This window comes from Phodopus roborovskii, unplaced genomic scaffold (genome assembly GCF_943737965.1).
Source record: "Phodopus roborovskii unplaced genomic scaffold, PHOROB, whole genome shotgun sequence".
In the NCBI taxonomy this organism is placed as follows: domain Eukaryota; kingdom Metazoa; phylum Chordata; class Mammalia; order Rodentia; family Cricetidae; genus Phodopus; species Phodopus roborovskii.
This window is the reverse complement of record NW_026126418.1, coordinates 45127450-45140028: the sequence shown is the minus strand read 5'-3', so window position 1 is coordinate 45140028 and position 12579 is coordinate 45127450. Positions and strand designations below refer to the sequence as shown.

Below are 12579 nucleotides of genomic sequence, written 5' to 3'. Positions count from 1 at the left end.
GATTGCTACAGCTACACATCAGGCAAAGCAGCAAACCTCTGCAGGCTGAACTGAAGCCAGTAGGGAAAACGGAGAAATCGGCAGCTGTGTCTACTATGGAATACTAACCACCAATTAAAAACACAAATCAGCTCTACTCTGTACTGCTAACACAGAACTGCTTTAAAATACAAGCTGGGATGGGAAACGGGAGTGTTACAGAATGGTACGGTATAATAGTGCTCGTGAAAAAAAATTAAATCATAGCCTACATGTTCAGCTACATAATGTTCTGGGATGACAGAAACAAGTGAAGAAGATGCTGACTAAGGCCTTGGGAAATGACTTAAACTTTGTAATACTCTCCTTTGTTTTGAAAATGTGACACAATGTAAAGCATATTAAAATTTTCACTGCTAGGTGATGGGGACTAATATATTAATCTATGTTTTTAAAAATTATACCCTAAATGAAAAAATATGTATAAGGAAATAAGTGAAATAAACCAGATACCTTGGTCCTATACAGTTTCTAAGGGTTGAAATAAAGTCTTAGAACATCACAAACACAGCAAGGTTGCCATAACACACATACAAGATCTTGGTCTTGCATTTCCTATACTCCCCCCATCACCATGTGAGACAATGGAGTAAGACCCTACAGGCAGCTTAGTGGAATGCAGCTGGAGCCCCAGATGGACTAGGCATATGGACACCTTGACATCTTTTCAGTATCTACTTCCTTAATGCTCCTAGGTATAGATTAGAGCTTGCTAATAAGATGTGGGAAAGATATTGCAGCTAATGTCTCTGAAGTTCTCCTTGATCTCCCTGGTGCCTTCTTGCTTTAGGCTTTTCTAGTCCTGCCATTACCTTGGTCACCACAGTTGTCAATCATTCCATCCATTACTCTTTCTGCGTTTGTTTGTTCACTTTCTTTGGTCTTTTGAAGCCAAGTGTCATCCCTTTCTAAAAACTCAGAAAATCTTCCTTCTCATCTTTTAAAAATCCTTTCTTTCACTTCTAGAAGTCTAAAGTAGTGATTGCAAAGAAAACAATGAGCAACGCCCTGCCATTCTCTCCTGAGCATCATGACAACCACCCAACTTGAATCTAACTTCCGCAATGAAATGTGCTCCTTCCCATTATCTACAGTAGACTCACTTCATTTGTCTTGGTCTTTGTAAACCTTCAGAAATGGGCCTTTACTTAAGGCCCTTCACATGACACTTAAGATGATACTATGTATTACTAATGCTTAGATATTCAATGCTTTCTGTGGTTACACTTGTGAAGAAATGCTATAAAAGCATCCTAAATAGAAGGAAAAACTAGGGATATATACTTCAGACACTGTACTTTCATGATAGTAAATAATCGCTAAGCTGCCCCACAAAAATATACAGTTCACTTACATTATCTGAAACATGATCAATATTTAGTAATTATTGATGTTTGTACAGTTATTTCTTTTAAAGTCACATTTCTTCATGAGGGCCTGATAAAACCACTCAATTTCCTTCTTTTGGAGAATAAATAGAATTCAATTTTTAACTAAAAAATATGAGAGCAGCTGACTTGGTCAAGTGGTCACGGAACCTTCAGTGTGTTGCTTTGTACACAGGCAGCTTCCCACTTTACTCAGCTTGCTGGTGAAAGGGCCCAGCCAATGACAAGTGAGGAGTCAGAAATCCAGCAAAACTGCCTTATAGACTAGAAGTCCATAGCTCCTTTATCCCCCTAAATGAGGGGAAACTCCTAAACAAGGGCTTCACAGACTTCACTGATCACACAGCCCAAAATGTGAACCATGGTCACAAGAGCAAATGGTAGTCCACCAGTGGCCATGAGTTAATCAGTCATTCTTAGCATTAATAGTGGCTTTTTTAAAAAAAACATTTTTCACATCATGCAGATCAAGTCAATACGGGTGAACTTTCTGGGTCCTGGTATGCTAGACTGGATGAGCTCTGCCAGCAAATCGATTTCCTTTTGTTGCACTGGTCACCATTTGTGAACCATTTTCAGAGTCAGTGGCTCTATAAAATGTGGCTTGATAACTCTGATAACATTTTCAACTAAAATATCTTTACTGAAAATTCTGAAATTTTTATTGTGGCAACAGACAAAATGTCTAAATCCAATAATAACAGAATAAAACCAATCTATCATGTGTAGATGAATGGTAAATTTGCATAACTGAAAAAATATAACAAATAATAAGTCAAGAAGTGAAGTCTATAGGGGCTTTTTGGCATTCCATGAATTGTACACTGTCCCTGGTACAACGAATTCTGCCAGCAAATACACTTCAGACTGTCATTCTCTACATTACCATAAGCCAAAATGCTCTCCCAGTCCATCCCTTCTTAGTGTAAGACTTTCCAATAGCCACAAATCTTGCCTTTCCCCTTCAATATAGAATTAACTTAGTCACAGATACCTGTGTTCATGCAAGGCAACAGCATGGGTTCTCTTCCATGCTCACAATCTGTGACACTCATATAGGATAAAGTAAGAACATTGTCACAAATGTTTCCAGAACAGCCCGAAAGAATTCTATGTCAAACACCAAGGAGAATCAAAGCTCAATCTAGCAATTATGGACCCACTCACACATCCAGGGAAACAGGAGGTTTTTTGTTTTTGTTTTTGTTTGTTTGTTGGTATACCTTTGTCTTTGTCTCTTCCCTTTGTAGCAATTCCTTCTTTTTCCATAGTTTCTCTTTCTCCTTGTCCCTTTCTCTTCTTCTGACTGAAATTTCCATCTCCAGTCTTGCTAACTCTTCCTGGTGGGCTCGCCATTGAAAAACCTGAAACATATAGAGACCCTTCATTTCAATAACTGTGCACTATCACATGATTTCACATGGGATAAGTGTCTGTGTCAAGGAGGACTCGAGTTTTTCCAAATGTACATGTAAGTTTTATGTGCATATGAGGATATATGTGTGCAAGATCATCTAGAAAAAGCAACTTTAGATAACTCATTCAAATCCTCTTTAGCTGGACTCAGCCATAAAAGAGTCTGATGTTCCTGCAAAGAATCTGCGACTTCCAAAAAATTCTAGGCCAGGAAGGTTAGTGCACCCCTGACACTGTCTGGAGCACCAAGACCCACAGGCTGGATGACCCAGAGACCTAGGATAGAACCAAACATGTCTGGAGATAAAAATAAAAGAGGTCAATGTAGTAATTCTTAACGATATTCTGCTATATTTGTAGACTGGTGTGTAGCCCAATTGTTATCACAGAAGCTTCATCTAGAAAATGATGGAACAGATACAGACCCACAGCCAAACACTAGGCAGAGCTTGGGAAATCCTGTAGAAGACCGAAGAAAGGATTGTACCGGAGAAGGAGAAAGGAGGAAGGGTCAAAGATACCATAATAAAACCCACAGAATCAACTAACCTGGGCTCATGGGTGCTCACAGAGACTGAACTGGCAACCAGGGATCCTGCATGGGACTGACCTAGGCATTCTGCATATATGTGACACAAGGAGTCTCCTTGTGGGACTCCTAACAATGGGAGCAGGGGCTGTCTCTGACTCTTTTGCTTGCTTTTGGTTCCCTGTTCCTCATACTAGGTCACCTTGTTCAGCCTTAATGTATGGGAAGGTACTTAGTCTTACTGCCTGTTCTGTTGATATCCATGGAAGGGGGGGCTGCCTTTTCCTGAACAGAAATAGAGGAGGGGGGTACTAGGAAGAAAGGAGAGGAGGGAAAGGAAACTGCTCTCTCTCTCTCTCTCTCTCTCTCTCTCTCTCTCTCTCTCTCTCTGTGTGTGTGTGGGGGGGGGGTATATGGAGCTATTGAAATGGTTCAGCAGGTAACGAACGGCATGTGCTGCCAAGCCTGATGACCTGGGATCAATCCCCAAGTTGGTCAGAGAAGCATGTTCCACTCCTGTAAGTTTTCCTCTGACTCCATATAAATGCTGTGGCATGAGTGCACCTACTCACCTAAACATACAAAAGAAAAAAAATGTAATTTAAAAAGGAAGTTAGAAAGCAATCAAAGAAGATACCCAATATTGATAGCAGGCCTCTTCACACATATGGACATGCTTCCACATGCACACATGGGCACATTGACTGACCCACATGGACAACCACCACCCAAAATCTGGAATTGGTCCTAAGACCTTAAAAGGTTTAAGAAGTACTGACAGATTTTAGTTCCCTTATTTTATAAGCATGGAAAGTGAGAATAAATTAAGATAAAAGAACTTCCTGGGTATGGATATGTGCTATTGTAGGCAAATACCTCTCATAGCTTTTTGTCACTATGTAAACACATACACAATAAAAAATAATACACATAATCTTTCATTCATATCCCTACCTCCAGGAGATTATCCAAAGACCATTGTACTGGGCAGGTTTTTGTTTGTCTGTCTGATTTTTATTGGGGCTTTTGTTGGTTTTTTGTTTGTTTGTTTGCTTGCTTGCTTGCTTGCTTGTTTTTTGTCAACTTGACACAAACTGGAGGCACTGGTGAAGAGGGAGCCACGACTGAAACAATGCCTCCGTCAAATTTGCTGAGAGTGAGCCTGTGGGCATTGATGTGGGAGGGCCCAGCTCTGGAGCAACAGTGCCACACCTGGGCAGGTGGTTCCGGGTTCTATGAAAAAGCTGGTTGAGCAAAGCTGCAGAAAGCAAGCTAATAAGCATCATTCCTGGATGGACTCTGCTTCAGTTGCTGCCTCCAGGTTCCTGCTTCAGTTTCCTATCTAACTTCCCTTTTTGATGAACTATAAGCTGTAAGCTGAAGTGAACACTTTTCTCCCTGTGTTGCTTTTGATCATGGTGTTTCAACACAGCAAAAAAATCAGACAAATAATACAACCATCAACAAAAATGTACCGTAGCAATGCTCTCTGAAGTGTAGTTTAAACCAGAAAATTTGGGGAAAATCTAAATGCCCATCAATAGGAGTTGGCTTAAATCAATTCTGGTACATTCATATAACACCTATGACTGTCAAATGATGCTATATTTCTATATTTGTTGTTATGAAATGTCTATAATAGTTTAGATGAAAAAAATATAAAATGACAACTATAGTATGATCTCATTAGCATAATGTATCTGCATATCCATGCAAAGAGAGATTTTTGGAAGGAGGCTTGCCCACTTGACAACAGAGCCTCACTATATTATTTTGAAAGATTTTTAAAAAGTTATTCTAACCTTTCTAGGCTGGGTAAAGTCCTAAACTGGGTACTTTTTTGTAAACAGATGTGTTTTATAAACAATAAACAAATGAGACTAAAGAAAAATAAAATCAAACTTTTTTTTCTGATCCTTGTACACATCTGACTGGAAAAGCAGTGAGGAAAAATACACAAGCATGCAAAACTCCTCTTACAAAAAGTAATAATTTTGCAAGTATTTGACTCAAGAATCATTCATTAATAACATACAAAATTAAAACTGAAAAATAATGTCACTGCAATATGATTAAAATGCCTCTAAATCATTTAGCTCTTTAAATATTTTATAAGTTTTTCTAAAAATCTATTTTGCCACACCTATGAGAATAAGCCAGAAAATGCCACCTCCTGACTTGCAGGTACAGCATCTACTCCATCACCAGATCTATTCAGCAAGACTGAGTTCTTTGGACCTAGAACATGTCTGTGTCTGGATCCTGCTACATATCTTGCCTTTAAGTCTGTCTCTTACCTGCAACTTCTACAGTCCAAATCAAGTGTCCTAACAACTGTTGCCAACAGTCTCCTTCCTGAACACTCAGAGGGTTAATTCTGTTCTCTCCTCTACCTGTTGACCATCCCAGCAGATTCTTTCCTTTGTGTGCCATGGCATAGCTTTCTCCTGCACCTTCAACAATGCATGGTTCTCTCCCTCCTTACCCATTCAACCCTGTACCCTCCTCTTTCACCTCCAGTCTTACTCTATGTTTCATTTTCTAATCCTATTCTATGGAGTCTGACTGCAAAATCTACTCTATCAGCTCTTCCCACTGGTACTCCAGCTCTTCATAAATTCTTGAGGCCATTCCTATTTGCTAGTGCTTCTGGGATCCAGACTTCCAAAGTTAAACTTGGGATCTGTGGTCTTCACACCAAGCCCAGGGTTCATGTTTCTCCTCAAATACCTGCTTTTGTCAGTGGGACTGCAAGTCTCTCTGGAGTATGTATTGTTTTCATTGTGTAAACCCAACAATACAATTGTTTCTTTGCACTTCATAACAATCTTTTTTGATATATATAACATGATTTTAGTGGAGATGTGTGTGTGTGTGTTTGTGTGTGTGTGTATAAACTTAGATGAGTTTCTTTTTATGATAAATCAATTTCAAAACCAGTGAGATTGGTTGTAATTCTCTAGCTCACTCAGAATCTTTTGGCCAAATGTATTGAACAAGATTAGAAGTTTCATGAGGGTGATGTCAATTGATTAAGTTGATTTTCTCACTCATATTGCCACATTAATCTTGCTCATATGTAATCTTCAGGCAAACTTGTTTCTCGGCTCTGCCTCAAATAGCCTTTCTTAGTCTTACTCTTTTTAGTTGTACACTGACACCAATTCTTTTAAATTATTTTATTTGATTTGTATGAGTGTTTTGCCTCTGTGTGTTTGTGGGCTGTGTGTGTGTGTGTGTGTGTGTGTGTGTGTGTGTGTGTGTGTGTGTGTGTGTGTGTGTACATCATGTGCATGCCTGATGCCTACAGCAACCAGAAGAGGGCACTGGATCTCCTGAAACAGGAACTTCAGATAGTTATAAGAAATCGTGTAAGTCCTGGGAATTGAACGCATGTCCTTTAGAAGAGGAGCCATTGCTCTTAACCACTGCGCCATGTCTTAAGCCCCCAATCATTCTTATTCTGAACTTCAAGGAGTGGTAGATACAAACACTCCTTGGAACGTCCTTTATTTCCCTCTATTTCAGAAGATGTTTATCACTCATCTGAGGTCCAAATCATGGCTCACAGTTTTCAAAAAACATTCTCCAACACATGTACCATGCCATAACTACTCACTACTTACGATGAACATATTGTTTCCATTTAGAACACATTTCATACGTTTGCCTCCTCCTTACACTGTCAAGCAGTGTACTGGTTCATGATAGGTACTTAATAATTACCTTATATGTAATTAATCAAGCTAAACTAAACAGTTTGCCCAACAATTTTCCTAAGTTGCCATTTTCTGGCAAATGCAAGTATAAAGAATCCCTCTTCTGTTCTCCAGAAAAGATAAAATATGCTGATATTTTTTTAAGGCTGCAGATAGATTAGTGGAATACATATGTCAGATAACATATGAACAAGAGAAAAAAAAGCAACAGGGCCAGGGAACTTAGAGTAAGACATGAGCTTGCAGAAGCCAGGCTGCTTCCGCTTCCTGTTGGAATAGCTGCAACAGTCAGGGGCCTCTGACATTAAGCTGAAGTAATTCATGACATTGTCTGTGATTGTAATTGTACCCAAAGACATGACTATAGAAACCAGACTTGTGTGATCTTGACATGAGAGGTGGGCTCTGTGACAATAGATACAGTCACATGGGGCTTTTCAAATCACACAATGGATAAGGTAAAGAGTGGCAGGAAAGGGTACTGTTGGGGGTGGGGATTTTACCCAATGGATCCTCAGGAAAAAAAAAAGATTTGGATGTGGAGAGAAAGACAGCCCATTGCTAGATTTTTCTGAGAGGTCTAATAATAAGAAAGCTGGCAGGTGGGCAAAGGAATCAATAGCATCACAATAGGCTAAAAAAGCATAGAATCCTTCTGAATGATGCTGAGTGAAAGGAAGAATAGCTCGGAAGAACATTCTGGCAATTTCATTTTAAAGGCTCTGCTAATTACACAGCTCTAAACAGAGCATGTGAACATAACCGTGTGACAATAATAACCATGAAAGAACATTGCCTCCCTGGTAGCCAGGTGCATGTTTTAAGAAAAGTGTTACTCAGATTATTAGCTATAGGACATTTTCCCAGGTCTTTAGTTAATGCTTTAATATTCCTGCCATGTGTGCCATCTCTTAATGAATCATTAGCCCAAGAGAGGACAAAGAGCACCAAGAGTGTGTTCATCTGCTCCAAATAACTTTAGAACTTAAAATTGATGCTTAGCATGTACTCTTTGCTCTTGCCATAAAGTAAAAGGAATGGTTAAATTGAACTTAATATGCACATACGTTCTCAGAGGGAAAAATGCAATGTAAAAAATTTAAAAAGCCCTGAATACTTCAAAGGCAATCACTAGAATTAACGTCAAGGTAACAATGTTAACATATTTTTACAACAAAGTTGTGGGCTTTAAAAAGCAAGTCCATTATGTCAATACTGTATAAAGAAAATGAATATTGAACACAAACATTTCCGTTTCTTCTCTGCAACTAATCAACAATACTCCTATTCTGAATGAATGTTTCTCAAAGTTTTCACACATTAAAGGGAAGACTGAGTTAGGTGACCTCAACAGTGCCAGTTATTCTGATTCTATTTCACAGTTCCCTTATATAGAAAGGTCACAAATTATGACATATTCTGCCATTTAATTTGCAAGCATAATGAATAGCAAAGAGAAAAATCAGTACTTTATAGGCCTTTTGAACAATTACAGATAATTAAACATTGACTTTACATCAGCTCACTTATGGAAGCATAAGTAAGCTGTAGTTATTTGGGGGAGAAATAAAAAATGTCCTATCCATCCAGGACCCATAACTAACAATAATAAAACATTAAAAGCTACATTGGCCAGGGCTTACAGTATGCTTGGCCTATGCTGTGATTTTTAGGGCATTCTATGATGTGATATACTAAAACTCCCAAGCTTGCCCTTCATCCTTCATCTGCCTACTTCTTCCTTACCCTACTTTGGTCAAAGCTTGGAGTCATTCTGTCCTGAAGCTCTAACTCACCACACCCAGACCAGATGCTTCTTCTCTATGCCCCTGGCATCTTACCCCACTGAGCCACTTCTCCAGCCCCATTGTCACTCTTTTATACAACATGGATCAAGTTCTTGGATGGTCACCCAAGTTCTTAAGAGCTGTTGTACATTAGTGTTGTTATGTTGTCTGGAGCTTATGGCATGAGGGGAGTGAGCAGGAGTTCAGTAAACTCCTAGGGTGTTGTCCCATGGAAGAAATCCTTGAGATATACTTAGAAGTAAGATGATGCCATTCATGTGTTTGCCCCAGGATTGGCCACAGAAAGAGAAAGTTTTCTACTTCAAGCTTCCATTTTCCGATGTCTCCACTGTGTAGGAACCCTAGATTTTTCCGAGTCCTGCCTGTCTGTGCTTCCTGGATTTCCTGTGCTTGCCTGGTGGGGAAAATACCCAGAAACTTTGTCAGGATTTCCAACACCCATCTCATGTTTCTTTGAAGGTTAGAGTATATGTATAAAAAGCAATAAGGAAATTCTTTCTCTTTTCCTTCAATGTTACTATAAGCTTCCAAATTCAGTTCGGCTGAATAAATGTCAAATTTTCATTTTATTAAACCTTTAGCAGTTTGAGAGCACCGTTAAAATTTTCCCAAATGTTCCACCATTTTTCAGTCCTACAGGCCTAGACTTTTCTATCTTATGTGCCACATTTCTGTTTAACTTCACTCAAGAAAGACCCTGTGAATGTGCGGATGTTATTAAGGCTTTCTAGTAGCCACTCGGCTTTTCCTCTTAGCTTCACAATTATCCTTTAGGTTCTTGGGTAACTTCATAAGTGCATTTTTATCACCCCTCTTTAATAAGTGCTTTCCATTTTTGTGGCTTTTTATTAGTCTTTTTCAGACTCTCAGAGATTGTACACTCTTTATTATCTTGACTGTTCCATATCCATTACTTTTCAAACAAAATGGAACACTCGACTTAATTGCACCCTGGATGGCCTGACCTTAGTATAAAACAAGACTTCTAAAACAGAAAGTAAATGCCAATAAGCAGAAAACAATCAACAGCTGGTTGTTTGTTTGTCTGTCTGTTTAATTGCAAAGGACAAAATTTAGACACCTACCGGTCAGTTTTATATAAAATACTGATAAAGCCAAGCTGTCAGATACAGTGATTTAGAATCAGAAACTTACTCCCTTATTGATTGCTAAGCCTTTGAAATCACTTTCCAATGTGGACATTAGCTTTTAAACTTTTGATAGGCATTCTATAAGCTGTATAACCAAAGGTGAGGCATAGAGTAAAAGACTAGGGAGGAAGGAGGGCTCTCCCAAGCAAATAGAGCTGGAAAGATTGTATGGGGGGAGCACTAGAATGAAAGTATTAAACAGAGGGGGTGGGAAGAGAGGAATAAGAAAGGGAATACGGAGAGGTACAGACAACATTAAGGGCCATTTGAGACATCATCCAGAAACCCACTATAGTAGAAGCTTCTACACGCGCACGCGCACACACACACACACACACACACACACACACACACACACATATATATATATATATATATATATATATATCCACATACAGATATATATGAAAGTTGTGTGGGTGTGTATGGATGTAAAACAGAAATGTAAATAGAATCACCAAACCATGAAGGAGACAAAGCCCCAACAAGTTATATTTTGCCCCCAAGTGAAACCTCTAGAATGGGTTACATCTGAGTTGTTGGCCAAACGGCCCCATAGAAACCTCCAAACAACTCAGGTGATTGTCAAGGCTATTGGTTCCTCTCCACAAACTGACCAAAAGTCCCCTACCACATAAGACAACACCTACATATCTCATTGAACAGGGATAAGTCATATTGGTGCCTAACTAGAGCCTTCATCCTACTGACTAGTGTTCTTGGTACTGGAAGGTACTTTGCATGTTATTAGAGGAGAAAAATAAACATCAACCCAGCTACAAAAAACATCAATCTACAACGGTGACTTGCCTGCCTGATATATTGGTGCCATATTGGCACAAAAGTTGTGGGAATAACCAATCTCTCTGGTTATATTTAAGGTCTGAGAACCTGAGACCTAGAGGGGAACCAAATATGTTTTGCTAAAGGAACATAGCAATAAAATGACACATTCTGCTACACTCATAGATCATAATCTCGCTCGGCCATCATCAGAGAAACTTCCTTCTTGAGGGTGAGCACTAACACCAAGACCCATAACTGGACAGTGTGCAAAGAGTGAGAAAACTTGGAATACTCTTAAATGGGATGTCTTCATCAAACCCCTTCCCTCAGAGCTCAGGAAGCTGTTCAGAAGGGGAGACACAAGGATTCTAACAGCCAGAGAAGATGGAAGACATCAAGGAAGTAGTGCACATATGAACTCATAACTGTGGCAGCATGCATAGGTTCTGCACAGGTCCAAGTCAAGTGGGGGAAGTTACAACTCTGAGAGGAGAAGTGGACATGAACCCTCATCCCTAACCCAGAAGCTATTTCTAAATGTCAAGTGTTCATAAAGGAAAAGTTGGTTTTCTCTAATGGAGTCTCACTGAATATACAAACCATACTTCAGGGCAGGCCCAATGCCCAGACATTGAAGGCCAACACAAAACTAACTCAATGGTATTTGGGGATGGGATTTTTGTGTTTCATAATGCTTTCTTTAACCATTTTTTTAAAACTTACTGGGCTTTTGATTACATATTGTAGTTTCTTATTTTGTGTCTTTATGGGATTTCTCTCTCTCTCTCTCTGTGTGTGTGTGTGTGTGTGTGTGTGTGTGTGTGTGTGTTTCTCATGTCTGTGTCTTCTTTTCTGTTGTGTGTTTTGTTTGATTCTGGTTTGTTTTCTTGTTTTATTTGCCTGTTTGTTTTCTAAAGAGAGACAGAAATAAGATGTGGAGTTGGATGGGTAGGGAGGTGGAAAGGATCTGGGAGGAGAGGAAGAAGTGAAAACTGTGATCAGACCATAGATCAGAACATACTGTATGAAAAAAAATATTTTCAACTTAAAAGAAGAGAGAGAGAAATCAGTAATAGTTCCTCCTTTTTAAAAAATGACTTTCCAGTTCTTCTAAAATTTAAAAGGACTAGTTCAGTGTTTTTTTTTCAAACAATGTATAATTTGTATTATAAAATCAATGTTGTGAATAGCAACTAGCATTTTTGTGTAACTGGGAATAGAAGAAAACAGCACACCTCAAGTAATGCAGTGGTAGTATTTCTAAGAAAATTTTGTTTCCATTTTGCATGTGATCACTTGTAGTGTAACATTCTTCTTACTATGGGTCATGGTTAAAAGAGCTTGGAAACCCTAGCAACTCTCCATAAAGCTTTCCCAAGGCTAAGAAGCTATGGCTCCATGGTCTAAAGAAAAAGCTATCATGCCAACAGCATTGAGCACAGTCCTTCTGAAATCAATTCTGAAGCACAATACTGATTGGAGAAATGAGGACTTGAAGCCATAAAGTAATGTTTGAGTTCTGCCTTTGTGAATTAATAATGGGTTCCCTGGAGGATGATGTTTAACCACTTTGAACTTCAGGTTAATCTAAAGTGGAGTAATAGCAATGCACACCACCATTTGCATAAGGAATTACCTTGACATCGTGGGTCCATGATTTGTAGCTACACAAATCCTGCTGGCCATACCCACTGAGCTCTCTGACTATCTCAGCATTCACCAGCCCCACTGTAATAACTTCCC

At 39.1% G+C, this 12579-nt stretch overlaps 1 protein-coding gene across 1 annotated transcript in view; it reads right to left on the bottom strand.

The window, feature by feature from the left end:
- The window catches only part of Ccdc148 (coiled-coil domain containing 148), a 173518-nt gene that overhangs the window by 89901 nt on the left and 71038 nt on the right, over window positions 1–12579 (bottom strand). Inside the window, exon 10 of the mRNA XM_051184658.1 lies at window positions 2651–2791. Coding sequence (XP_051040615.1) covers window positions 2651–2791 — 141 coding nt within the window. The remainder of the gene's footprint in view (window positions 1–2650; window positions 2792–12579) is intronic.